Raw genomic sequence first — 27,143 nt, 5'->3', positions numbered from 1 at the left:
CATCTTTAACAGCGATACCAAGATTTTTTTACACGTGTAGTTCGAGTTTGTGGAAGTTAGGATAGAAATGGCATTACAGTCGTGTTCACGATACATCGTCTTCAGACGCTATGCAGTCTCCATCTCCTGGGCAATGCTGTTGGTGACAACTTCCGGGAATCTGAAACAAATAATGAGCCGTACTGTATTTCGATGGTCCGTGTAGGTCCATGTAGGTCCGTGTAGGTCCGTGTACCTTCCGTTCATTCTATTTCCGATTTAGGTACGCAAATCTGAAAACAAAAAACGGGGTGTTTTTCGTTTTTCAATAATTGGAGCTGGTTTAAAAAATAAAATACGAGCCATTTTGATTTCGTTTTAATTTGAAGCTCTGCAGACACACTTCCGGTTGGATCCTTCGCTTTGAAACATCAACAGCGCCAAAGTTCAGCCTCTCCAAAGGGGAAAATGACAAGCCAAGAACCACAATGGCGAAAAGTCCATTCGTTCACAGGCGTAATACCTCGATCCAGGCATGGAGACAGGGCGGTAGCCATCCGGGAGCTGATTGTAGTGTTTGGAGGTGGAAATGAAGGCATAGCAGAGGATCTCCATGTTTACAACACTGGTATGCTAACATTAGCGTAGCGGCTAATGTTTTTAGCTTTAGCCTTAGTGAAAAATGCCCAAACGTCAAACTGTTGGCTTTAGACTGTCTAGTTTAAGGCCCGTCCGCGTTATTAAAACTTAATATTTACTTTAATTCGTGAATATTTAAGCGGAACTGGTAAGCTAGCTGCAGTATTGTGTTCAGATCCGGACGGTAAGTAAACTGCAGACAGTGGTGAAAAGTAACAAAGTATCAATTCTTTTTACTATAGTTTAAAGTAGATGTTTCATCTGTATTTACTTTTTTGAGTATTTTTTATTTTTTACTATATGTCATGCGAAATTTTGCATAGATATTATTCTTATTATCAAATGTACCACGATTCATGAGTACGTAAATGGTATTTGAGATTGCATCCAGTGTTATTCAATAGCAACATTTCTTGTAGTCTCAAGGCAGTGGTTTCTGCCTGCGGTGAGAGGAGACCCCGGGCTGCGCTGCCCACGGCTTAGTCTGTGAGGACACTCGCATACTAGTCTTTGGTGGCATGGTGGAGTATGGCAAATATTCCAATAATCTCTATGAACTTCAGGTAATGCTTTCCTATTTAATAGTAGTAGTAGTAGTAGTAGTATTTAGTTATACCTATGCCAGCGTATATATTTGTCGGTCCAGGCTAGTCGGTGGCTTTGGAAGAAGCTGAAGCCCAGAGCGCCCAGGAATGGCCTGCCTCCGTGCCCGCGCATCGGGCACAGTTTCACCCTCGCGGGTAGCAAGTGCTACGTGTTTGGGGGGCTGGCCAATGTCAGCGAGGACCCCAACGGCAACATCCCACGGTATTTTGGAGGACGGAACCAAGTTTGTTTTTTTACCTCTTCACGTTTAGAAAAAAGAAAGGAAAAGGCATCATCTGAAACAACAACAACAGTCAAAACAAACACAAGAGCAGCATTTGGGAGAAAAGTTGAAATTGAATTACAGAACCAGATTAAAATTTGATCAAAAAATCAACTTGACAAATAAACCCAGTGCTTTGATAAAGACATCCAAAGTGAGCTGCGCTTTTCTTTGGCAGATACTTGGACGACCTCTATGAGTTGGAGCTGCAGTCTGTATCGGGGGCAAGAGGCTGGAGCATCCCCGAGACAAAAGGCGGCGGTCCTTCAGCACGGGAGTCGCATACGTCTGTCGCTTACACCGGTCTTGGCTCTCCGAAGCTCTTTATCTTCGGAGGGATGCAAGGCTGCAGATTGGATGACCTCTCGCAGCTTGACCTCAGTAGGACTTTGGACAAATAACCTGTTGACACGTATACAGTATACAGGTGTCACATGGGACCCAAAGCTCAATCCGTCTCTCTTCCTCAGACACAATGGTGTGGTCGATGCTTGAAACCAGGGGTTGCGTGCCACTTCCGAGGAGCCTTCACTCGGCAAGTGTGATTGGAAACAAGTAAGAGATTTAGCTTCAGTGCTGATGAATCGCCAATGTAATGAGGATCTTCTTTGAGTCGAAAGTCTCCATAGTGGAGCACTTTTTAGTTTAAAGGTGCGATCCAAATAGATGAATTGACATGTTGCTTTTGCCTGCAGGATGTTTGTTTTTGGCGGCTGGATTCCTGTTCCCGAATCGGAGAAGCACAATGCTGCAGGGATTAAATGGATTTGCACCAACTCTTTAAGTGTGCTTAACTTCGGTCAGTACTTCTGCGCACATTTCAGCGAGAAGCTGCCCCCGGTGCAGACGATGATATGAAAGCTTGTCTCCCAGACACAATGAGCTGGCAGACCAGAGGGTGGATGACCTGACGATCGGCCGCGCTGAAACACGAGCCGCTCAGACGGAAGCGATCAAAACCGCACGAGTCAAGCAAAGCTCTAACAAATATTTAAGCAATAAACACGATAATGGCTTGCGTGCAGTTGGTAGAAAAGGCGAATTTAAGTGGAACGTTCCGGTCAAAGTAAAGAGCGAGCGCCGTCTTTTACCTCGTGGACGTGAAGACTCCGAACACCAGCAGGCCTTTGGGATGCTCGCTTTCCAGCAAAAACACACTTTCTGCGGGGAGCAAACACAAAAACATCTTCCTCAGGCTGGAACCGTTGCCAAAAATCTGCAAAAGTTCATGCCAGTGTGACGCACGCGAGTGGTTTTAAGAACCCACACAAAGTTTCAACACAGTCAAAGAGGAAATGTTATGGCAGACGTTAAGTGCTGGGGAAAAAAAACAAAAAAAAACAAAACAGCCCGACAAGCTAACATTTTTTTTTTCTTTTTTTTTACATGGACAACATTTTTTTTTTATTTATAAAGGTTATTTATAAAGGATGAAAGTAATTTAACACCTGCCCCCCAAAATTAAAAAAAAGTCTACACTATAAATTCAGTATTCAAGAAAAAAATAAATAATCAAAAATTAAATTTATAGAACACAAACTATTACTGCAAATAAATAGTTCGTCTAGTACCTTAGTCATGTTTGAACATTTCGGAAAATAAGTAAGCAGCGAGTATTGTTTTTTTGATTTAGTAACAGGCAATTTAGGCAATTATGCTATCATGTCTGCATAAATGTTTGTCTCATTTCTTGATTTGATTCCTCACCCAGCTCGTCAAAGTGCGTCTCTGTGCCGTCCTCCTCCAGAACGGAGCAAACCATCCGCGCCTTGAGGAAGGTGGTCCACTTGTTGACCAAACTCCGCTGGCCTCCGATGTCGCTCTGCAGGTGAACCAGAAGAAGTGTTTCATTGGATAAATCTATGGAGAAGAAACTCCGTGGCGCCACTTACTGGACACCATGCTGTGGATGTTCCTGGTGTTGCCGCTGTTGTCCGAAGAAGTACAGTTTGCCGTCGTTGGGGTCCGTCCCATCCGGGATCAGATGGGCGTCCGCGAAGATGGGCTCTGATTCAAACAATGGCACAGAGAAACCAATGAAAAGACAATCTTCAGATTGCAAGGTGTCCCGCCCGGCGTACCGCTAAGCCACTTGGAATTGTGCTGGTCGGTGCGCACGGCGTTTCTCTTGGTCAGGCTGCGGAAGATGGCCGCGTCCGTGCCCATGAAGTCGATGTACATGCCGGAGAACAGCTCCTGGTCTGAAACAACAACAAACATTGCCATGAAGAGGGCGCCGACCTCCGCCAAGGCTTCAACATAACGCATTTTTGCGGCAACGACATGTGTCGGGGCAACGCTGCGTCACTTCCGCTTCTGCCGCGGTATGCCGGTGAAGCCTTGCGTCACTTCCGCTTTGACATTTGGGCCTCCAGCCGACTTGCTTCATAACTTTACAGGTGTAATAAAATGTATTATTAAATTAAATTATTAAATGTATCAAAGGGTTCTCTGCTGGTGCAGGCTATTTCAACAATTTCCACGGTAAGCCAAAGCAGTCATCATGACGTGCCACTGGGTGGCGCTGGTGTGCAAAGCGCAGTTGAATAAGCAAAAAAAAAACAGGTTTGGATTGGCGGACGTGACGTCAGGCCTACCGGTGATTTGGCGGCAGGTGTGCACGAGTTGAATCAGTGCACGTAGTGCACAGGTATGGCAAGATGGCGGCCGACCGACCGGGCAAGTGAACGCACGAGCAAATGTTTGTCGTCATTTCTTTCGCTGGCATTTTGCTTGTTGCAAGATCTTTGTACACTTGAGGGACGCAACCGCAGTGAACAGACGAGCAAATGTTTGTCGTGGATTTCTCACAATGACATTTTGTTTGTTGCAGGATTTGCACACTTGAGGGAAGCAACAGCGTTTGAGCACAGCACGTCGCAATCCACTTTATTTTGTTTGAATTATTCTGTTACAATTTCACATGTTTTGTTTGTTTTAAAGCTGGCCAGCTTTTTCTTTTTTTTTTAATGACATCTAATGGCTTTGTACTTGGCAATTGAACTGTCAGTTTTTTTTGTTTGACTAATTTTGTGAGTTTATTGAATATGGTGTATTTTTATTTCAGGGGGTATCCAACTGTTTTTTTCCTGGTCTTATGAAGTTTACTGCCAGGGTCTGAAATGCTTTTTTTTTTTTTTTTTTTTTGAAGGGAGGGGGTCACTGCCTAATCTGGGGTAGGCCTATTTGGAACCCCCTCCCCATATGTGTTTGTATTAATGTGGTGGGTTATTCACCAATGTGCAATGTACTTTCTTTGGGTGTTTTGCAACATTTTTGAGTGTGTTTTTGTCTTACAAAGCCGATTGTCACGAATTGCATTTAAACCCTTTCCTCTCCAATTACTCCAAAATCGCAATTATATTCTAATACTGCCGGTTTAAAATAATAAAATAAAAAAAGACCGACGCACTCCGCCAAACCTTTTGCAAACATTCTTTTCTCTGGTTTCCGGTCGGAGGGGACACTTCATCCTATTTGGACGACTAAGCAAGGCCTCTCGCTACGCTGCCATTTTTGGACTGAAACTTGGATTATCTGTCCACGTGAAGGTAAATTATGCTAAAATGAAAATATGAATGCTCTTATGTATGTGTATAACTAACATGAGGCAGACTGCCAATAAGTATTTTTCAAGAAATTTCACGGGTTCTGTTTAATGCTACTTCAACCACAACGGTGTAGTTCCAACAGCGGCTTTAAACACTCGCATGCTTTTTTTTTGTCAAACTGCCACTCTATTTGCTATCTGTAATTATTACGAAAATATCATGTTGAGTTCTAAACGTAATTTCTGTCTATTATTTGTAGAACTAAAAACGAATGCAGGATCCTTAAATGCAAAGCAAGCAGGAGGACCTCGGATCAGGTAAAAATAAGTGTACACTTTGAGCTCATTTGGCATTTATGGATGCAACTGTGTACACGTTGAGTCCATATTGTCTACACTGATTTCTTTTTTTTTTTTTTTTTTGTCTTAGTTCAATTGGAAGGGCCAGACCGTACAAATGTGCAACGTTTGTTTTGTGAATTCCACAAGTGAGCCGAAGTGACATGCTCACTGTCCACACTGAAAAGTTGCTCAAACTGAGTGGGAGGAAAGGTAAGTACATTATTTATTTTTTTGCTCACAAGAAGCTGTGTGCAGTGGAGGGGTTTTTGGGTGGTCTCAGTCGGTGATCAACACAAATACCCAATCGGCACTTGTCTTTCATACGTTTTGTTGTTGTTAGTCTGTTTTAATGACCTTTTTCCTGTGTTGATGGCTCTGCGGGTTGTTGTATGGCGGCCGGCGGTGGAGCGGGATGGCCCGGCAGCCCCCGAGAACCGTCGGACGGCAGGAAAGGCCGGGCGAGGGAAGCCGACAAAGGCGACCCTCCAATCAAATCGGTGACACCCCGTGTGATGCTTTTGCTGTGCGGGTTCTGCAGCGAGCGAGCGGGACAAGATGGGAGGTGAATCGCCTCCCCGGGGGCGTCGCCGTTTCGGATTCTGCGTTGATTGACAGGGCCAGGTGGTGAGGATCATGAAATGGAGTCTCGTGTAGTTTTGTTGACATTGTTTAGCGCGGCGTTGTGTGCAATGTTGCCCACTCAGCCTCCGTAGCGGCCTGCTCATCCTGGAAGCCGATTGGTCCCTCAATCTCTGGTCCCTTCTCCAGGTTTCTTCTGCAAAGCCCGCCCAAATGGAGTTTGGAGTGTTTTTTTTTTCTTGCCCGGTTTGGTGTTTGCATTTCGTCAGCTGTTGAAACTCTTTTGTGAATGAAGGGCTATACAAATACAAATGACTTATTGCAGGTTGGCAAAGGGAAGGCTGGACAAGCTCACAACATGCATGGAAATTGAACAAGTGTTTTGGTTGAACATTGTACTCCACTTGTATGTTGATTTATTATTATTATTTATTTTTCAAAATGTCTGTTTTGTGTGAAATTGTACTGTCCCCCGTGTTTGATGTTGCCAGGTGGAGTGGGATGGGCGAGAGGCACCAAAATCCCCCAGATGAGGCTCATGAACAGATGTCAAACACAAACCGTTGGTCTGTGTTTCAGGGTTGTGGAGGCACCAGACCGGACGAGCAGTAGCAAGAGGAACTGGACCTGCGCACATCCCTTGTCCGGCTGAGTCGCCGCCTACGACTGCTGTATGGTTCATGTTTCCTCCATTTTCATCTCTGGTTGATTGACTTGCCGGCTGTGTTGCAGGGCGGCCGTGGAGTGGGTTGGGCCAAGAGGCATCGAGAACGGCCGGACCAGGAAGAAGAAGAAGTCCGCCTGTTGTGTTCAACTTGTGAAATAGTCTCATGTCGCTTGTAGTTGACATTTGTGTTAAATGTTGGCGCCCGCTCATCCGGGAACGGGTTCCTTCCGCCGTCTGCGTTCACTTCACGGGGTGCTGTTGAGGGGGTGTGGCTAAGCTTTGTCCACGGTGGTGGCTTTTCCTCCAAGGGCTCCACGAATGCACTTGACTTGTTGTTCCAGGGTGGACGAGGAGCCAGACCCGGGTCCCGAAGCACATGGCCACCGATCACCAGCATGGCCGCGAGTGAGCCCGCAGTCGACGTCAACCTTCGTGAGATCTTCGCCCGTCATGAGTCGTGTCATGTCGTCGTCCGTTCTTCCCTGCCTTGTAGAACAAAATATTCTATTTTTGATGTTGTTGCAGCAGCAGCGTGGAGGAGGAGCCGCCGGCGCTTGGAGAGCAAAGGGTCAACGTAACAGGGAGAGTATATTTCTTTCTTTCTTCCACTTGGTGTGCATGTCTCCTCTGTCACTAATTCACTGGGTGTGCACTAACTGCTTCATGGGGATTTTGGACTGAGCTGTGCGTTCAGGCCACAATGCTGCAAAATATTGTTTTGACATGTTTGTATTTTATTTTGTCTGGAGCGACATGTAACGCTTCCTTTTGTATCTTCCAAATGTCTCTTTGTGCTTGAATTAAAATTGTAGTGGTTTTGAGTGGTCCGTTGATTTGAGAATAAAAGTGACAAATTAAGAGGTCGTCGGGTTGTCAACGAGATCCGTTCCTACGTAGGTGACGTTGCCCGAATTTCCGCAGAAGGCCGAATGAACCCTTTAATACCATCAAAATTCCAAAATAGCCAATATTCGTCTGCATCTTGCCTTTCTCCGACCTTTTGATGATGACCAGCTTCGTTTCCCTCGTAATCATATTTGGCTGGACCAGAGTTGCTCAAATCCTGCATTTTTTTTTTTTTAACATCCACACACTATGGCGCTGGAGACAAAATGGCGGACGGCTCATTTAGTAGGCCCTCTAGGATTCGGCAGGCAATGTTACTAAACGTTGCGATATACGTTAGCTTATTGCCCAACTCGAGGCTTAACACGCGTTTTTAACATGGACATTTTATACAACTAAGTTTGTCACCTTAATTCATTCTGTGCATTATGTAGCCTCAGTTAGAATTTTATTATTTTACTATAATTTAGTTTTCAGGAAAAATAACCCCCTAACTTAGGTGGAATTAGGTGGGGGGGGGGGATAGAAATTACTAGTACTGTACATTAGTACTGAAGTGCATTCAATTTGATTTGTTGTTACCTGCGGAAACCCTGAAAAATTATTTTGTTGAAAAAGTTATTCCTCATTACGCTGCGCACACTTATGTGCATTGCAAAGTGCAATTCACACTGGACAATAATACTGATAATTGTTTTCCCAGTTAAGGGGTAGTGATGGCAAAAAAAAGAAATGAACACATCCCGCACAGATTATTATTGTACTCCAATTATTGCACTGTCAAAATATACTGTATATACACAGTACACACGTTGGAGAGAGACAGGCGGTTCGGTTCGGTTGCATGACACGTTACGGTTACAGCGGGGCTCTGCTGTGTTTACCGCCTCCCGTCCGTTCATCATCGACAGGCGAACGTCTCGAGCTGCGCTCGCTACATTCGGCTCGTCAAGTCAGAAGTGTGACGGGGGTCGCATTGTCCCGTTTCCGCCGTGGTCGGGTGCTTAGTGACACTGATTGCAATTATGTTGGACGAGAGCTCAAATCCGCATACCTGCTGCGCAAAGCAAGCAAACCTATATAGCATTTTTAAATATAGTTACTTCTTATTGTGTGTTGAGCTTAAAAAAAATGTTTATTTGATTATGTATATGCAAACAGCTAACAGGAAAAGTTACACTGTTAAATAAGAGACAGTTAGTTACAACATGCTAATTGCATTGGATGGAATTTCAACGTTAGGATTAGTAGCATACATTGTAAGTATCATAGAGTTGGTTACACACACCGCAGGTTAGGGTTAGGGTTATTTTTAGGTACATGCATTGCACAGACATTTATACATGACGCGGTATGGCGGGGCTCGTACCCTGGACCTCAGGTGTACGAACCCCAGACGAAATCCTCTCGACTACCGAGGAGCTGAGGACGACCGCCGCTCCTCGTCTATTCATCCTCAATTATTGAACGCGGGCGCCACTTGGAGCTCGACAAAGGTAAAAGTGTGCAGCGACCGGTCACACGCAACAGCCACCGTGATCGAGTGGTTAACCTGGCAGTGCGGCAAAGCCTCGGACCCTGGTGCGAATCCCCGTACCTCCAGAACAGACTGCAACGCTGAAGACTTTGACCTTCATCCACATATATACATGGGATGCACATTAAGTATTGGAAAATTGTCTAAGTGTTGAAGTTGTTATTTTTTGGGGTTAGTTAGAATGATGTGGGCGTGACCTCAACCAGTGCTGCCCACCTGGGGCCCCGCCCACTTGGGGCCCCGCCCACCTGGGGCCCCGCCCACCTGGGGCCCCGCCCACCTGGGGCCAAAAAACCCCACTACCTTGCTATAGTCTTTCTAAAACACAATAATGATGATAATAGATCTAAAGAGAATAATAATAACACTAGTAGGGTAGGGGGCCGGCCTACCCTACCAGCGCCTCCCTGATTGACAGTAATAATAACAATAACAATAGAGAGACACTAGTAGGGTGGGGGCCGGCCTTTGGCCGGCCCCCACCCTACTAGTGTCTTTCTAGTAGGGTGGGGGCCGGCCCTTGGCCGGCCCCCTACCCTACCAGCGTCTCCCTTATTGACAGCAATAATAACAATAACAATAGAGAGACCCTTATTGACAGTAATAATAACAATAACAACAGTAATAATAACAATAACAATAGAGAGACACTAGTAGGGTGTCACCCTACTAATAGACACAAGTAGGGTGGGGGCCGGCCTTTGGCCGGCCCCCTACCCTACCAGCGTCTCCCTTATTGACAGTATAGTAGGGTAGGGGGCCGGCCTTCGGCCGGCCCCCACCCTACCAGCGTCTCCCTTATTGACAATAACAACAACAATAGAGAGACACTAGTAGGGTGTCACCCTAATAGACACAAGTAGGGTGGGGGCCGGCCGAAGGCCGGCCCCCACCCTACCAGCGTCTCCCTTATTGACAATAACAACAACAATAGAGAGACACTAGTAGGGTGGGGGCCGGCCTTCGGCCGGCCCCCACCCTACCAGCGTCTCCCTTATTGACAATAACAACAACAATAGAGAGACACTAGTAGGGTGGGGGCCGGCCGAAGGCCGGCCCCCACCCTACTTGTGTCTATTAGTAGGGTGACACCCTACTAGTGTCTCTCTATTGTTATTGTTATTATTACTGTTGTTATTGTTATTATTACTGTCAATAAGGGAGACGCTGGTAGGGTAGGGGGCCGGCCAAAGGCCGGCCCCCTACCCTACTAGTGTCTATTGTTGTTATTATTGTCTATTGTCAGCGTCTATTAGAAGGGTGGGGGCCGGCCTTTGGCCGGCCCCCTACCCTACTGGTGTTATTATTGTTCTCTTTAGATCTATTATCATTATTATTGTGTTTTAGAAAGACTATAGCAGGGTAGTGGGGTTTTTTTGGCGCCAGGTGGGCGGGGCCCCAGGTGGGCGGCACTGGTTGAGGTCACGCCCACATCATTCTAACTAACCCAAAAAAATAACAACTTTATCACTTGGACAATTTTCCAATACTTAAGGTGCATTCCATGTACATATGTGGATGAAGGTCAAAGTCTTCGGCCTCGCAGTCTGTTCTGGAGGCACGGGGATTCGCACCAGGGTCCGAGGCTTTACCGCACTGTAACGTCAACCACTCGACCACGTTGGTTGTGGCGGTTGACCGGTCGCTGCACACTTTTACCTTTGTCGAGCTCCAAGTGGCGCCCGCGTTCAATAATTGAGGATGAATAGACGAGGAGCGGCGGTGGTCCTCAGGTCCTCGGTAGTCGAGAGGATTTCGTCTGGGGTTCGTACACCTGAGGTCCAGGGTACGAACCCCGCCATACCGCGTCATGTATAAATATCTGTGCAATGTATGTACCTAACCCTAACCGTTCTATGTATGAAACCAACCCTAACCATTGAAATGTGCATTGTCTGTTACTAATCATAACGCTGAAATTCCTTCCAATGCAATTAACATGTGGAAACTAACTTTCTCTCCTTTAACAACATAACATTTCCTGTTAGCTTTTTGCATGTACATAAGCAAATATATATATTTTTTTTAAGCTCAGAAACAAATAATGCCAGGAAGACAGAAATAACTACATTTAAAATTGCTATATAGGTTTGCTTGCTTTTATTTCTCCTTTATTAAGCTTTACAGTCATTTTAATATGCAAAACGGGGTAATTTTTGTTCAGCGCTTCACTTGCCATCTACACTTTTTGGGTTTAGGATAATTCTGTTTTACTGTAAATGTCCTGAATCAATTAAAAAAATTAATGACCTTGCATATGACCTATAAATACTAAACCATTGTTTGACTATATTTTAGTCATGTTGCAACTTTGGCATTTTTTTTTTAACAATGCCTTACGGAATGTTTAGTAAAAAGCCACTCTGCACAGGCATTTTTATTCAACATGGTTAGGCAACGTCACCTACGTAGGAACGGATCTCGTTCACAACCCGACGATCTCTTAATTTGTCACTTTTATTCTCAAATCAACGGACCACTCAAAACCACTACAATTTTAATTCAAGCATAAAGAGACATTTGGAAGATACAAAAGGAAGCGTTACATGTCGCTCCAGACAAAATAAAATACAAACATGTCAAAACAATATTTTGCAGCATTGTGGCCTGAACGCACAGCTCAGTCCAAAATCCCCATGAAGCAGTTAGTGCACACCCAGTGAATTAGTGACAGAGGAGACATGCACACCAAGTGGAAGAAAGAAAGAAATATACTCTCCCTGTTACGTTGACCCTTTGCTCTCCAAGCGCCGGCGGCTCCTCCTCCACGCTGCTGCTGCAACAACATCAAAAATAGAATATTTTGTTCTACAAGGCAGGGAAGAACGGACGACGACATGACACGACTCATGACGGGCGAAGATCTCACGAAGGTTGACGTCGACTGCGGGCTCACTCGCGGCCATGCTGGTGATCGGTGGCCATGTGCTTCGGGACCCGGGTCTGGCTCCTCGTCCACCCTGGAACAACAAGTCAAGTGCATTCGTGGAGCCCTTGGAGGAAAAGCCACCACCGTGGACAAAGCTTAGCCACACCCCCTCAACAGCACCCCGTGAAGTGAACGCAGACAGCGGAAGGAACCCGTTCCCGGATGAGCGGGCGCCAACATTTAACACAAATGTCAACTACAAGCAACATGAGACTATTTCACAAGTTGAACACAACAGGCGGACTTCTTCTTCTTCTTCCTGGTCCGGCCGTTCTCGATGCCTCTTGGCCCAACCCACTCCACGGCCGCCCTGTAACACAGCCGGCAAGTCAATCAACCAGAGATGAAAATGGAGGAAACATGAACCATACAACAGTCGTAGGCGGCGACTCAGCCGGACAAGGGATGTGCGCAGGTCCAGTTCCTCTTGCTACTGCTCGTCCGGTCTGGTGCCTCCACAACCCTGAAACACAGACCAACGGTTTGTGTTTGACATCTGTTCATGAGCCTCATCTGGGGGATTTTGGTGCCTCTCACCCATCCCACTCCACCTGGCAACATCAAACACGGGGGACAGTACAATTTCACACAAAACAGACATTTTGAAAAAAAATAATAATAAATCAACATACAAGTGGAGTACAATGTTCAACCAAAACACTTGTTCAATCTCCATGCATGTTGTGAGCTTGTCCAGCCTTCCCTTTGCCAACCTGCAATAAGTCATTTGTATTTGTATAGCCCTTCATTCACAAAAGAGTTTCAACAGCTGACGAAATGCAAACACCAAACCAGGCAAGAAAAAAAAAAAACACTCCAAACTCCATTTGGGCGGGCTTTGCAGAAGAAACCTGGAGAAGGGACCAGAGATTGAGGGACCAATCGGCTTCCAGGATGAGCAGGCCGCTACGGAGGCTGAGTGGGCAACATTGCACGCAACGCCGCGCTAAACAATGTCAACAAAACTACACGAGACTCCATTTCATGATCCTCACCACCTGGCCCTGTCAATCAACGCAGAATCCGAAACGGCGACGCCCCCGAGGAGGCGATTCACCTCCCATCTTGTCCCGCTCGCTCGCTGGAGAACCCGCACAGCAAAAGCATCACACGGGGTGTCACCGATTTGATTGGAGGGTCGCCTTTGTCGGCTTCCCTCGCCCGGCCTTTCCTGCCGTCCGACGGTTCTCGGGGGCTGCCGGGCCATCCCGCTCCACCGCCGGCCGCCATACAACAACCCGCAGAGTCATCAACACAGGAAAAAGGTCATTAAAACAGACTAACAACAACAAAACGTATGAAAGACAAGTGCCGATTGGGTATTTGTGTTGATCACCGACTGAGACCACCCAAAAACCCCTCCACTGCACACAGCTTCTTGTGAGCAAAAAAATAAATAATGTACTTACCTTTCCTCCCACTCAGTTTGAGCAACTTTTCAGTGTGGACAGTGAGCATGTCACTTCGGCTCACTTGTGGAATTCACAAAACAAACGTTGCACATTTGTACAGTCTGGCCCTTCCAATTGAACTAAGAAAAAAAAAAGAAATCAGTGTAGACAAGATGGACTCAACGTGTACACAGTTGCATCCATAAATGCCAAACGAGCTGAAAGTGGACATTTATTTTTACCTGGTCTGAGGTCCTCCTGCTTGCTTTGCATCGCATTGAAGGATCCTGCATCCGTTTTTCATTCTACAAACAATCGACAGAAATTACGTTTAGAACTCAACATGATATTTTTGTAATAATTAGAGAGTGGCAGTTTCTGACAAAAAAAAAAAAAAAAGCATGCGAGTGTTTAAAGTCGCTGCTGGAAACAGACTGTTGTGGGTGAAGTAGCATGAAACAGAATCCATGAAATTTCTTGAAAAATACTTACTGGCACTCTGCCTTTTGTTAGTTACACACGTAAGTAAGAGCATTCATATTTTCATTTTAGCATAATTTACCTTAACGTGGACAGATAATCCAAGTTTCAGTCCAAAAATGGCAGCGTAGCAAGAGGCCTTGCTTAGTCGTCCAAATAGGATGAAGTGTCCCCTCCGACCGGAAACCAGAGAAAAGAATGTTTGCAAAAGGTTTGTCGGATTGCTTCGGTCTTTTTTTATTTTATTATTTTATAACCGGCAGTATTAGAATATAATTGCGATTTTGGAGTATTTGGAGAGGAAAGGGTTTAAATGCAATTCGTGACAATCGGCTTTGTTAGACAAAAACACACTCACAAATGTTGCAAAACACCCAAAGAAAGTACATTGCACATCTACCCCAGATTAGGCAGTGACCCCCCCCCTTCAAAAAAAAAAAAAAAAAAAAAGCATTTCAGACCCTGACAGTAAACTTCATGAGACCAGGAAAAAAACAGTTGGATACCCCCTGAAATAAAAATACACCATATTCAATATGTCCCCTCCGACCTGAAACCAGAGAAACGAATGCTTGCAAAAAGTTTGGCGGAGTGCGTCTGTCTTTTTTTATTTTATTATTTTAAACCAGCAGTATTAGAATATAGTTGCGATTTTGGACTATTTGGAGCGGAAGGGGTTTAAATGCAATTCGTGACAATCGGCATCGTTAGACAAGTGTTGCAAAACAACAAACACACAAAGAAAGTACATTGAACATTGGTAAATAACCCACCACATTAATACAAACACATGGGGGGTGAGGGGCGGGATTAACAAATAGACCCCCCTCTCCCAAAAGAAAAAAAAAAAACACAAAAAAGCATTTTAGACCCAGACAGTAAACTTCGTAAGACCAGGGAAAAAACGGTTGTATACCCCCTGAAATAAAATACACCATATTCAACACACAAAATTAGTCAAAACAAAAAAACTGACAGTTCAATTAAGTACAAAGCCATTAGGTGTCATTAAAAAAAAAATAGAAAAAAGCTGGCCAGCTTTAAAACAAACAAAACAAAAACATGTGGAATTGTAACAATAATTCAAGACCACAATGTGCGAAATCAAACAAAATAAAGCGAATTGCGACGTGCTGTACTCAAACGCTGTTGCTTCCCCCAAGTGTGAAAATCCCGCAACAAGCAAAATGTCATCGTGAGAAACGGCAACAAACGACAAACATTTGCTCGTGTGCTCACCTTAGCTGCAAAATGCTACGCGCTCGGCTGCACGTGATTCCTCTCGTGCACGCCTGTCGCCAATTGACTTGCAGGCCTGCCGTCATGTGCACCAGTCCAAGCCATTTTTTTCTTTTGCCTGTTCAATGGCGCTGCTAAATCATGCAAAGACATGCGAATTGTGACGTGCCGAGTTCAAACCTCAACCGCCGTTGCGTCCCTCAAGTGTACAAAAATCCTGCAACAAGCAAAATGCCAGTGAAAGAAATGACAAACATTTGCTCGTATGTTCACGGCCGCCATCTTGCCTCACCTGCGGACCGTAGGCGATGATTCCCGTCGTGCACACCTGTCGCCAATTGACCTGCGGGCCTGACGCCAGTTCGCCAAGCGTTTTCTTCATCTCGTTCAACGGCGCTGCTAAATCGTGCAAAGAAGTGAATTGTGACGCGCTGTGCTCAAACGTCAAACGCTGTCGTGTCCAACAAACGACAAACATTTGCTCTCGTGCTCACTTACCTGAAAATAGGTGGCGCGGTCCGCGTCCGCCACTCTTCTTCTTTTGCCTGTTCAACGGCGCTATGCGCACTAGCGCCACCCTGTGACCGAGCTGTCACGATGACGGCTTTGGTTTAGCGTGTAAATTAGTAATTTATGTATTTAAATATCCTGTTGATATATTTTTAAAAAGAAACTATTGTAATTCATAGCTTCACTTCAGTATTTTTTTGTAAAAGACTAATACACTTCAGTTTTTTTATTATTATTATTAATGACATGCATTATTTTTATGCTACATTTTTTTGGGGTACATACAAGAGTACCAAGAGTTGTTTTTACAGCTTAATGAACTACAGATTTTTTTGTATACATAGATCAATTTATGTAATGTACTGCATTTCAATTCATGTGTATGTGTTTACTTCTCTGTTTGGAGACTTGAACTCGGAGGTTGCTGTTGTTGTTGTCGAATCATCTTAGGCGCTTGATTTTCCTCAGAAGCGCTAAAGCATCAGTTGGGAAGCGCAAGTTGCTGTTGTGTACATTTTGTTTCAGCATTGTCATTGTCTTTTTTTTCCCATTAAACCTATTTTGGTATTCATATTTTGTTTTTGATCATTGTAGCATTTTTTTAAATAAGGGAACAAAGTTACTAATACAGAATAGAATTGTTGCAATAGCACAAGGAATAAATGTTTCAATTGGGTGAGTAGTTCCTTAATATTTCAGTATTCGATGAGAGAAATTAGTGAACAGATGTTCATAGAGCTGGTCAGGTAATTGTATTTTAGTGGAACATTTATGAGTTTAGGCCATTTCACTTTCAATTTTAATATGTAGTTTTCACTCAAATGTGTCGGAAATATAGACATAAAATGACTTATTAGCAAGCAACGATAAAACGCTACGGTCTGATACTTAATTTATTTTAACTGTGCAGAAATTTGTCTATGATTATCGATTTGGTGCTTGTCAATGACTATTTGAGAGTGAACGGCGAAAATGAACAGCTAGCTTAGCACCAGTAAGTGAGTGCTGCGTTCAAGAGCGTTCAAAAGCTTAACATCTTCGACTCCCAACTGGAAGAAAACGTAAATAGAATTGTGAAATGCCAAACTCTATGACTCTAGTCAACCACATTATTATTATTATTATTGTTGTTGTTATTATTATTGGTTACGTTTTAATGTCTTGCACTTGCAACTTATTAAGTACAAAACTGAGAATTCCCATATGGAAGAAGGCATTAAAATGCAGCACTGTTTATGACATCAGCCCTCTGATCCTGTGTCATGTTATTTAACCTGGGCTTTGATTTCTGGACACAAGCCATGCTAGGAGCTTTCCTTACACATAACGTTGTATGCTAAGGGATTTACTATCAGTTGGGACAAGATGGACCCTTCCAACCTGCCAACAGTAGCTGGGACAGGGATGCCTGGGTTGGACGGTCCTGGGATGGAGCTTCAGCACATGCTGGCTGATCTTCAGCGCAAGTGTGAAACCTATAAATCAAATTACAATGTTCTCAAGATAGAACATTCCAGGTACTAATTCCATCTAACATGAGTGTTTAAACCAGGCTAGTTTTGCAGACTTAAGTTTCAGAACCAGTGGTTTACACTACCGAAGGTATTGATTTTGTGTGTGTTTTTGTTGGTTTGTTTTTAGTTTGCAGGATGAGCTATCGCATATTCAGGGGGAAATGAAACGCCTCCATGGCCACCAGGATAAGCTCCAGTCACAGTTGGCTGAGCGGTCAAGAGAGCTGCTGGACAAAAACAGGGAGATGGACGAGCTTCGGCTGCAGGTAAGTAAAACTTGAAAAAGTACATTTCAAAGAAACCACATAAGATAAGAAGATAAGAATGCCTTTATTGATCCCACAGTGGGGACATTTTCATTGTTACAGCAGCAAAGATATAGGTCACACAGGGACGGCGGCATAATGTAGCCATTAATGTATAACATTGACGGCAAACATTCAGGATCAAACCTATGTAAATATACGCAGTAACGTGTATATACACACCAACATGCATCTACATAAAAAGTATGAGGAACACTCATTTTGGCCTGTACAGAGGAAAAATACTCTAAGTGACAGTGCTGCAGTGCTGTAGTGAAATGTCTACACAATGTTCTTGTTAAAGAGTCTGACAGCAGCAGGCAAGAAGGAACGGCGGAATCTCTTACTCGAGGGTGTAACAGTCTGTCACTGAAGGAGCTGTGGAGTGCTGTTAGTGCTGGACATTGAGATGTCCACTAAAAAGCATATGCACCCTCAAAGGAGTCAGTTAGCACTAAATTGTCTCAACAAGAGAAATAGTTGTATTTATTTTATCGTATTGCGTGATTGTGTCTGAAATGGCATTCTGTCCCAAATTGTAGGTGATGACTCCAAAGCGTCTGGAGTTGCTCAGGGCTCAAGTGCAGCAGGAATTAGAGGCTCCAGTCAGAGAGCGTTTCAACAAACTGGAAGAGGCCAGTCTTTCTATTTCCACTCTGTACACAGCTGCTACACAGCCAATCGAATCAATCCTGCCCTCTCTGATATTGATTTGATATGATTAGAATCTTTTTCACTGTATATCGGGAGTTTGGCAAAAGCACAATAAATTGTTCATGGATTGAGCACCTTACAACAGAACCGCATAGTTTTAATTAATACTGTAAAAACAAAATGACACTGAAACCGATTAGCTCATCTTCTCACTGCCCTGTGGTGCATAGGAGGCAGAGAAGTACCGGTCCGAGTTCAACAAGCTGCGCTACGCCTTCACCGTGCTCAATTCCCAGTATGAACACCAAAAGGAGGAACACGTCGGTGTACTGGAGGGGGAGAAGATGCGCTATGAGGTGGAGGTGAGATGCTGCGCGACAGACTAGATCAGCATGTGTCTCGTTTTGAGATGGTTGTAAATGATGTAAAACGCTCAGTCGTGCCTGGCTTGTTAGATTGCTCATCTGAAGAAAGAGAAGGAAAATCTGGTGGCCCAGTACAAGAACGTGGATCCGCTGTACGAAAGGAAGCAAGTGGAGGTTCTGCTCAAGGAGAAAACGCAGCTCACCTTGTGGCTGAAGGCTCTGCAGGCGGAGGTGGACGAGCTGCGGGCAAAGAAGGACAACTCAGACCAGCAGGTGGAGAACATTCAGCTCTCTCAAAACAGACAGCTTACGGAATCCCAGGCTGTGGTGAAGTCACTTGAGGTGAGACCGCCGGCCTTTGAGTTCGATGATGGATGGGCTCTCATGGAAGCTGCCGCTTGCAGTCGGAGCGCCAGTGCGTGTCGCTGCGACTGGAGCGCATGGAGGGCGAACTTCATCTCAGCCAGGAGCAGAACAACCAGCTCACCGGACAGCTGCACAAAACAAAAAGAGAAGTGAACTCCCTCGCCTGCCAGGTAAAAAGCAAGTAACTCAAAACAGCAACTAAAAGGAAGCGGCATCCTGTCATTACGTACTTTGAGCAGCAGAGGGCGCTGAGCAAAGAGCCAACACACAAGCCAGTATTTGTCAGCATTACGTTGTCCATTTGATCGATTGTCAGATTGAAAGCCTGAAGCTCTCACACAAGACGGAGGTGGACAACGTCAAACTGGAGTTCACCCGCTCCAAAGGCGAAGTGGAGAGGGAGTGCGATTCACTGAGGGGGCAGAAGGAAAGTAGGTTGGCTTTCTTAGTTATGCATGGAAATGTTGCATTTATTTCAGCAAGCTACAGGATGTCGTTTTAACTGTGTCTCATCAGGTCTGCAAACAGAGATGGTGGTACTAAAGGAAATGCTGGAGAGACACAATGAGGTTCTTGTCGAGAAAGAGATGGAGATGGTTAGGAAGGTCAAGTCTGTCTGTGACGAAGAAATGTACAAGACAACTACGGTGCTCGAGGAAAAGTGAGAAAACGCAAGCCATTTTCTGGGGAGGAAAACGAATTATGTTTCTAAAATTTCCCACGTTTTTTCTTTTGTTGTTGTCCCAGGCTGGAGTTGGAGCAACGTCTGATGGAATTTGAACAGCAGAAGGCAATGCAGGATATGAACATGCAAGCCCAGAAAGACGAATGGCAGGACCAACTTCGGATTGGGCATAAAAGAGAGGAGTCTGTCCGTAAAGAGCTTCAAGGCCTGAAGTTGGTTCTTTTAACTTTTCATCCTCATGCTCATTTATCAATTTCAAGCCATGGAAAAGATCTCGAAACTTTTCTATTTCTATCTGCCAGAAGCAAATTAAAGCAGCAAGGTGCTCAGCTGGAGGAGCTGGAGAGACAGAAAGCGGAGGTGATTGACATAAAGGAGGTGGGTAGGCAGACCCTCGTTAGTTGGCATTTGTTGTTTTTTTTCGTGTGGGGAAGTCTGAGGATTCTGGTAACAACAGTCAGGGCTCACCTTGGGGTTGCTCATGTGATTTTCCCTCCGGCGCCGACCTTATTTTCAGTCGCCAGCGTGTCAGTGCAACGCAAAATGACCGCCCCCTGAAATGGTTAAAAACAGGTGGATTTTAAAGCTTAATGCATGCTCCACAAACGCAATATTAATCAGAATACCGTGCTTACACTAGTGGCGACACATAGAACATTATTGAAAAGAACATTTTGACTTGACTTCCCCTTTAACAGAAAAACCAGGAACTCTGCGTCCACCTGGGGACGCTGTCACGTTCTGAAGCCGAGCTGATGGAAGCAAACGATCGTCTGAGGGAAAAACTGGACATGTTGAGGGAGGAGAACATCCGTCGCGGGGCAGAGAGGTGCAACTGGCAGCTTGTCTGCAAATGAATGAGCAAAATGAGAGTTAACATCCCTGATTGTTGCTGTTTCTCTCTTCTTGTTCCTCCCCCAGGCTGGCGGAGGACAATAAGGAGCGAGAGGCCAAGCTGGAGGATAAATATTCCCAGCTCAAAGACAAACTGCAGAGGGCAGCTTTGGCAGAGAAGAAGGTGCTCCTCCTGGTATCCATGTAGAGACGGATGAGAAAATTTGCTCCAGGTGTCGCCGCAATGGTCCGCTTTGTTGTGTTGTGTTGTGTAGAGGCGAGATCTGGAGGAGAAAAAAGAGCAGAGCTTGCATAGTACAATCCAAATGCTGAGGGAACAAATAGATGAGCTTAAACAGGACGGTGCTTCAGCCAACAAGTGAGTCTGTGAGGTCTTCACAAAAAACACATTTTTTAATCAAGGATATTTTCTCACAAAAGTAACGTCAAATATTTGAATATGATTTGCACAACATCCATGCAGTAATCTGATTTCAACGCATTCGTGTTTACACCCCCCCCAGAAAGTTGGTGGACTATCAGCAGCGGCACAATGAATTCCGACGCCTCCTGATGTGCAACAACGGCACTTTCAGCGTCGGCACGGCCCAAATCACCTCCGCGTGCCGGCCCGTCCGCTTCCTGGGGTCTGAGATGATGCTTTCCAATGTGCAAGTATGCCTCACAAGCCATGTTGCGCAATCGGTTTGCTCATTTTACTGTCACTTCCAGGTTATGATTACTTATGTACTCTGTGTTCAGGAAGAGGAGGAGGAGCAGAGAGAAATAGCCTTACTACGTCAGAGGGTGGATGACCTGGAAAAAGTCCAGCAGCGGCAAATGGAAGAACTGGGATGTATAGATCAGAAGGAGCAGGACAAGGGCTCCTTTTGATGATTTTCAACGTTTCCACCAATCCAAGTTAGTAGATAGGGCTCGGCAACGAGATGATTGTGAAATTAGTGACAATTTAACAAACATTAAAAACTTTGTTTCCATTGCAAGGTTCGTACAATCCACAAGACGGCGCCATTGCATTTTAAGTCTCACAAAGAATACATCTCCCATCGTCCTCTAATTTGTAGTTTTCAAATGCGCTAGCTAGTTTGCTAAAGCGCTAGCGAACCGACTATGAGAGAGCTGTGAAAAGAAAAGGAAAAATAAGCGTTCATGTGTCCTTTTCAACGAGGCATTACGACTGCTGTAAGTAATAGATGGGTTTTGCTTGAGCGCTAAAAAGATCGCAAGTCCAAGTTATCGACTTCTTAACCTTAGCTCGGGTGAAGCTGTGTTGCGAGAAACTTGAGTGGTTTGTTCTGTATTGTCGTCTTTAAAACATTAAAAGTCCAATTTCAAATAAAAAGTCATCAATACTTGTAGTTGTGGAAGGCTGCTGTTTGGAGACCGTTCTTGAGTGGCGGGAGACAACGCGCGATATTTGAATGCAGTACCAAACGTAAGGGGGTTTTGTTGTTGTTCTACTTTCCAGTGCAACGTCAACACAACAAACTGCAACAACACTACTTGCACAGTCTCAATTATTCCTGTGTCGATCCACTTTTGTTTCTGCTGCTTTTCCGCATTAGAAGTTGAAACCAATCGCAGGGCGCTTATCTGGCCTCTGTTATCATGTATTACATTACAGTGCGATTTCCATAGGGTTAGTTTAGTTTTTTGGGGGGGAAGAGAATGTTTGCAATTGAATGATTTTGTCACCGTAATCAGTAACCCCAGACCCGTCTCGTCTCTACAACAGATGCTGCAGCCAAGCAAGGGAGCTAACTAATCACTTGAGGTTGATTAACAGCCTCGTCCTGACAGCTAAGAGGCTGTGATTGTATCAAATAATAGCCTGACTCTTCGCATAGCTGCCATGGAGACTGACAACAAAGACAGACACTCTCTAAACGCCACACCAACTTGACTCGGGGTCTTGGTTTTGCTTGAGCTATATTGTTATTACTGACCAAGCAGCTTGTGGATTCAGGCACTGGCCTGCCTCACACTCCTGTGTCCTCTCCTGACTTCTATTACAGAGGTGACATGACCTCCTCGGCCATCCAGCAGTCTTTTCCGCTCGGGGCGAGCCTGGGGCCCGGCGCAGGGATGACCGCATCCATGCCGGTATTGTCCGCTGGGGCCGAGATGGAGCTTCAGAAGATGCTCATTGACGAGAGGACCAAGTGTGAACTTCATCGAGGCAACTACGAGACTCTTAAGGCTGAACACGCCAGGTACATGTTTGAGTGTGTATGTTCAGTCTGCAGCCGACATTTTACTTGAAAAAAAAAAAATTCTCAGCTTGCAGGATGAGTTCATCCAGGTACAAGAGGAAGTAAGGCATCTTCAGGGTCAACTCGAGAGGCTCCAGCTGCAGTTAGCCGAGCGCACAAGAGAAATGCTGCAAAAAAACGGGGAGTTGGAGGAGCTCAGACTGCAGGTAAACTGACAAAGCTCATAAAGCAAAAAGATCTCATCAGGAAATACTGCTTTGCTGGATTTTGACTGAGATTTGTGTTTCCTGTAATCTAACTGACATGGAAATGTATAATAGCTACTTTTGGTGTCAAATACAACAGGTGATGACTCCTCAGCGACTGGAGTTGCTCAGAGCTCAGGTGCAACAGGAGATGGAGGCTCCAGTTCGAGAGCGCTTCGCCAAATTGGAAGAGGTCTGTGTTAAATGTCAATAATTCAATTGAATGACATTTGTATTGATAATACAAACACCGACCCTGCCTAGAAGACTATTGCACCATGTTTTAGATTTAATATCTGTTTAGAAAAGCCGTTATTGTAGTTGAAAATCCATTTAAGTGATAATACAATTCTTATCTGCATGTATTTTTTTTTTTTTTTTTTTTTTTTTGAAAGTGGGGTGGTAGAAATTAGTTTCATTGCCTGACAGTGAAGTATGAGTGTTCCATTTTAAGTTACCCATTTCTAATAGAGGTTTGTACATAGGAGGCTGAGAAGTACAGGTCAGAGTTCAACAAGCTGCGCTACGCCTACACCGTACTCAATGCCCAGTTTGAACACCAAAAGGAGGAACACGCTCGTGTCGTGGAGGAGCAGAAGCTACGCTATGAGGCCGAGGTGAGTGACTGAGTTTGTGTCGGGGCTCCATACTAGCTCTCCCGTCCAAATCTCCGCCTTTTTCCCCGACCAGATCGCTCACTTGGACCAAGACAAGGAGAGCCTGATGGCCCAGTACCAGAATGCAGACTTGCAGCACGACAGGAAACAAGTGGAGGTTCTGCTGAGGGAGAAAACCCAACTCACCTTGCGCTTGAAGGCTCTGCAGGCAGAGGTGGCCGAGTTGCAGGCGCAGAAGGACCACTCCGAGCAGCAGGCGGAGAATCTTCAGCGGGTTCAGAACAGACAGCTGGCGGAATCTCAGGCTGCTCTAAAATCACTGGAGGTCAGCAGCATATCTGTTTTCAAATGTAGGAAATAAAAGACAAATTTCACACATGTGCACTGTTACTTCCCATCAGTGGACGGGCGATACATCAGTGAGAATTGTTCCCCAGCAATAATACTCTTACAGGCGGAGCGTCAGTCTTTGCGCTTGCGGCTGGAGCGGATGGAGAGCGAACTGCGGCTGAGCCACGAGCAGAACAGTCAGCTGACCGGACAACTGCACAAAGCTGAGAAGCAAGTCAACACTCTTAGCGGACAGGTAAACTGTCATACTGCCGTCATGAATCATATTTCCAGTAATGTGATTATGCACACATGCGTCAAGGTTCTAATTGTGTCCGATGAATTGACTTACTTTACCGTATTTTTGTTTTAGTTTCACCTGACAAACGGTTCTACTCAAATAACACAGCAGTTGGGCCTCATTTAACACTTGCTTCCTAACATTTTTCCCCACTGGCTTGACAACAGTTTGAAATTGTGATTGTACTAAAAGTACCGCCACATGCGTTTGGTGGCACCCCTGTCTCTGTTGACAGATTGAAAGCCTGACACATTCCCACAAGATGGCGGTGGCCAGCGTCAAACTGGAGTGTACCCGCTCCAAAGGCGAGCTGGAGAGGGAGCGAGACAGCCTGAAAGGGCAACTTGAGGGTAATGAGTTCCACCCCCCCCCCCCGATCCATTGACTTTTTAGTCATAAAGTTAAAAAAAAAAAAAAAAAACAATGGCCACTGTCTACTATTGAAAGGTCCTTCTGTTGTTGTATTTTTTTAGGCCTGCAAACGGACGTGGAGGTGCTAAAGCACGCTGTGGAGAGACACAAGGAAGTTGTTGTCGAAAAAGAGAGGGAGGTGACCAGGAAGGTGCAATCAGCTCGTGATGAGGAAATCTATAAATCGACTGTGTTACAAGCGGAAAAGTAAGACACAATAATTATAGTGAAGCAAGAAAAGGCCCCCATCCGGAATTGCTTGGATCTTTGTGCCACTAGGATGGAGTTGGAGCACCGCCTTGCGGAGTTGGAACAGCAGCTGGCGCTGCAGGACACCAAAGAGCAAGCCCAGAGGGAAGAGTGGGAAGAGCAACTCCGCGTGGCCCAAAGAGGAGAACAGTCTGTGCAAAAAGAACTGCAGAGCCTGAAGTTAGTCTGGCTCCATTCCATATTATGATGTGATTCGACTATAGCGGTAAACGAGGCTAAAATTATTATTCAAGCCATTTACCTAGTTTTATCAATCACTAAGCCTTTGTCAGGAGTCTCCGTGAGTCGGAATGAAATCAGTATAGCTTTCGAGCATTTTCTTGCCTCAAATTTGACATTTTTAGGCTTTTTGATACAAGCATTGTCTTTTGTCTTTCAGAATTAGATTAAAGCAACAAAGCGCCCAGCTGGAGGATCTGGAGAGACAAACAGTAGCGGTGTCAAATTTGAAGCAGGTAGGACGCTCAATAGCCAAACGGACTGCCTAGGTTTAAAACTAGGGCGAAACAATTAATCTAATTCAAATTGGCTTCGCGATGCAATTTTCAAATTGCAAAGTCTGCAAATTGGGGATTTAGCTCTACGTGCAACCAATTTTATTTTGCCTCTTAATAGAAAACTGAGGAGCTGTGTGCAGAACTGGGCACGTTGTCACGGTCTGAAGCTGAGCTGATGGAAGCCAACCTGCGTATGAAAGCTAAAATGGACGCAGTGAAGGAGGAATTGAGGGTTGCCCGAACCCAAGCTGAGAGGAGCCAACATGAGGCGGAGCGGTACATAAAACACGACCTTGACTTTAAAACTTGTAACTTGGGGTACTGGTAAGACAAGATACCACGGTAATGAGAAAGATTGTGTCTTCCCTCCGTTCCTCTGGCAGGCGGGTGGAGGAGAGTCAAATCGAGTGGCTGGAGGAGAAACACAAGCTGCAAGAGCGCGAAGCCAAGATAGATGAGAAATACTCCCAGCTCAAAGACAGAATGAAGAGGGCAGCCGTCGCCCAAAAGAAGGTAGCCCGCCAACCTCTAATTGTGGTTTGTATGTTGGTTGCAAATAAAATTAGCTTGGTCTGATTTTATACATTTAAAAAAATGACAGGGGTGTGAAGACTTTTTATATCCACTGTGTACATCCACACAATAATCTGTAGTGTATCTCGGCGTGTTGTTGTGTAGAGAAGAAACCAGACGGAGAGCAAAGAGAAGAGCCTGCAAAATAAGATTCATCTGTTGAAGGCTCAAATGGAGGAGCTGAAACTGGAAGCTGCAGCAGCCAACAAGTCAGCCTCACCCTAGCAAAAATGTATGAAAAACATATTGGCACAGCGGTTACACAAGACCTTTCATTTCCAGACGTCCACTTCACTCCGAGGAGCACGCTCAGCTCCGCAGAAGGATGCGAGAGCTCCAGCGGAGACACAAGGAGTTCCGGCGCCTCCTGCTGGGTGACCATGGCGCCTTCAGTTTTGGCCCCACCATCCTCACCTCCACACAGAAGCCATTCGTCGTCACGGACGCGGCATCCAACGTGCCGGTAAGTTGACATGTTGACATGTTTGCATCTTGGGACACAATAAGAGCTGCGCGTGTGTGTTAAGGAAGAGGAGGAGCGCAGGGAGATGGTCCTGCTACGCGAGAGGCTGGATGAGCTGGAACGAGCGCAGCAGCAGCAACTTGAAGAACTGGACGGGTGCGGGTGAACAGCAACAAAAGAATTCTCGACTGTGTTTTCATTTTAGCTTAAAGTTCAATTCGCTCAGGTTTATTTTTTTATGTTTACACTCTGACTACCTTTATGTACTCGAATTTCTTCATCGCTGTCCAATGCAGTGCACGTCTGTCATCTTTTTGAAATCATTTTAGCCCACATTTGACAATGCATGCAAATCATTGGTTAGCAATATGCTGTAATAATGATGTACAGAAAAAAGTGGACTATTTTTTTATAGCACTTGTTTGAATTGTTTGTATGTCCTTCCCTTACAAAGTATTATGTAGCCCACATGGTCACCATGGTCTGGATTAACCATCACAAAAAAAAGCGAGTAACAAATGTCACATGTTGAATTTGCTGATACAGTAAAGTGTTACAGGTGTTGTCACAAAGTCTGCTGGAATGACTGACTCAAATTCTACAGTTCCTTCAACGATCGACTACAGCGAACGAGCTACTTGTACCAATGAAATGACTAAATGAGCATAAACATAGACAGGGTTTGTACACACTGAATACATTCAGTTAGGCAATTCTTAACAGATTCAACAGTAGCACATGAATTTTGGAATTCACTAAATGGCAATGGCCATAAACTTGAGTCGGCCGACAAGTAGAAATAACGGATGTTACGAGCACATTTGGCTGGTATGCATTTTTTTTTTTTTTAAGGTTCCAAGCTGTTGCCCTCACCTGGTCAGTATGAGAAATGCTGTCGACAACTTCCGGTAATCCTAAACACA

The 27,143-nt window shown here is 45.0% G+C and overlaps 4 protein-coding genes and 2 long non-coding RNA genes across 17 annotated transcripts; 3 read left to right on the top strand and 3 right to left on the bottom strand.

Moving 5' to 3' along the window:
- LOC147126479 (uncharacterized) lies at window positions 1–2,689 on the bottom strand. Its single transcript, XR_015084805.1, has 3 exons — window positions 2,578–2,689; window positions 1,235–1,888; window positions 1–272 (listed from the first exon to the last, which is right to left on the bottom strand). It is a non-coding gene; the product is annotated as an uncharacterized LOC147126479 (long non-coding RNA).
- On the top strand, window positions 382–7,441 carry LOC147126478 (host cell factor 2-like). Its single transcript, XM_086022825.1, is given in 10 exon segments — window positions 382–607; window positions 1,038–1,074; window positions 1,076–1,181; window positions 1,265–1,425; window positions 1,665–1,867; window positions 1,957–2,041; window positions 2,182–2,285; window positions 3,234–5,037; window positions 5,297–5,354; window positions 5,467–7,441. Coding segments are annotated over 8 exon segments (882 nt in total). The 5' UTR covers window positions 382–447; the 3' UTR covers window positions 3,260–5,037; window positions 5,297–5,354; window positions 5,467–7,441.
- A 4,049-nt stretch (window positions 7,442–11,490) lies between these two features.
- LOC147126477 (uncharacterized) lies at window positions 11,491–16,528 on the bottom strand. 11 transcript variants are annotated; one of them, XM_086023147.1, is made up of 10 exons: window positions 15,545–16,528; window positions 15,339–15,445; window positions 15,227–15,263; window positions 15,047–15,122; window positions 13,890–13,980; window positions 13,570–13,632; window positions 13,347–13,467; window positions 12,994–13,175; window positions 12,337–12,399; window positions 11,491–12,246 (listed from the first exon to the last, which is right to left on the bottom strand). In XM_086023147.1, exons 7-10 carry the CDS (start codon window positions 13,392–13,394, stop codon window positions 12,150–12,152), a joined length of 390 nt encoding a protein of 129 aa, XP_085879273.1. In that variant the 5' UTR covers window positions 13,395–13,467; window positions 13,570–13,632; window positions 13,890–13,980; window positions 15,047–15,122; window positions 15,227–15,263; window positions 15,339–15,445; window positions 15,545–16,528; the 3' UTR covers window positions 11,491–12,149. The 11 variants fall into 11 exon arrangements, 4 of the variants coding, with proteins under 4 accessions (XP_085879273.1, XP_085879271.1, XP_085879272.1 ...); XR_015084880.1 differs by having other exon boundaries at window positions 11,491–11,783; window positions 11,877–12,246; window positions 13,890–15,263; XR_015084881.1 differs by having other exon boundaries at window positions 11,491–11,780; window positions 11,877–12,246; window positions 13,890–15,263.
- Window positions 15,689–22,464, top strand: LOC147126476 (centrosomal protein of 83 kDa-like). Its single transcript, XM_086023131.1, has 17 exons — window positions 15,689–17,073; window positions 17,198–17,336; window positions 17,918–18,010; window positions 18,260–18,391; window positions 18,485–18,736; window positions 18,799–18,930; window positions 19,077–19,191; window positions 19,277–19,421; window positions 19,508–19,657; window positions 19,748–19,823; window positions 20,144–20,274; window positions 20,367–20,463; window positions 20,555–20,658; window positions 20,804–20,954; window positions 21,042–21,200; window positions 21,285–21,482; window positions 22,316–22,464. The coding sequence occupies exons 1-15, from the start codon at window positions 16,922–16,924 to the stop codon at window positions 21,171–21,173; spliced, it is 2,001 nt and encodes a 666-aa protein (XP_085879257.1). The 5' UTR covers window positions 15,689–16,921; the 3' UTR covers window positions 21,174–21,200; window positions 21,285–21,482; window positions 22,316–22,464.
- LOC147126475 (uncharacterized) lies at window positions 17,382–24,413 on the bottom strand. 2 transcript variants are annotated; one of them, XR_015084889.1, is made up of 6 exons: window positions 23,828–24,413; window positions 23,562–23,713; window positions 19,914–22,680; window positions 18,991–19,172; window positions 18,706–18,888; window positions 17,382–18,634 (listed from the first exon to the last, which is right to left on the bottom strand). It is a non-coding gene; the product is annotated as an uncharacterized LOC147126475 (long non-coding RNA). The 2 variants fall into 2 exon arrangements; XR_015084888.1 differs by having other exon boundaries at window positions 19,914–20,563; window positions 23,828–24,407.
- cep83 (centrosomal protein 83) lies at window positions 21,549–26,792 on the top strand. Its single transcript, XM_086023130.1, has 16 exons — window positions 21,549–21,735; window positions 22,316–22,513; window positions 22,581–22,719; window positions 22,859–22,951; window positions 23,244–23,375; window positions 23,449–23,700; window positions 23,830–23,961; window positions 24,242–24,356; window positions 24,480–24,624; window positions 24,697–24,846; window positions 25,067–25,142; window positions 25,303–25,460; window positions 25,568–25,697; window positions 25,863–25,966; window positions 26,040–26,220; window positions 26,285–26,792. The coding sequence occupies exons 1-16, from the start codon at window positions 21,722–21,724 to the stop codon at window positions 26,384–26,386; spliced, it is 2,121 nt and encodes a 706-aa protein (XP_085879256.1). The 5' UTR covers window positions 21,549–21,721; the 3' UTR covers window positions 26,387–26,792.
- Window positions 26,793–27,143: the final 351 nt, after the last annotated feature.

The sequence above is a fragment of the Filicampus tigris genome, chromosome 22, assembly GCF_054856515.1.
Source record: "Filicampus tigris isolate MCC_2025a chromosome 22, RoL_Ftig_1.0, whole genome shotgun sequence".
Classification (NCBI taxonomy): domain Eukaryota; kingdom Metazoa; phylum Chordata; class Actinopteri; order Syngnathiformes; family Syngnathidae; genus Filicampus; species Filicampus tigris.
The sequence above is the reverse complement of the archived record's forward strand: the minus strand, read 5'-3'. Positions and strand labels throughout refer to the sequence as shown.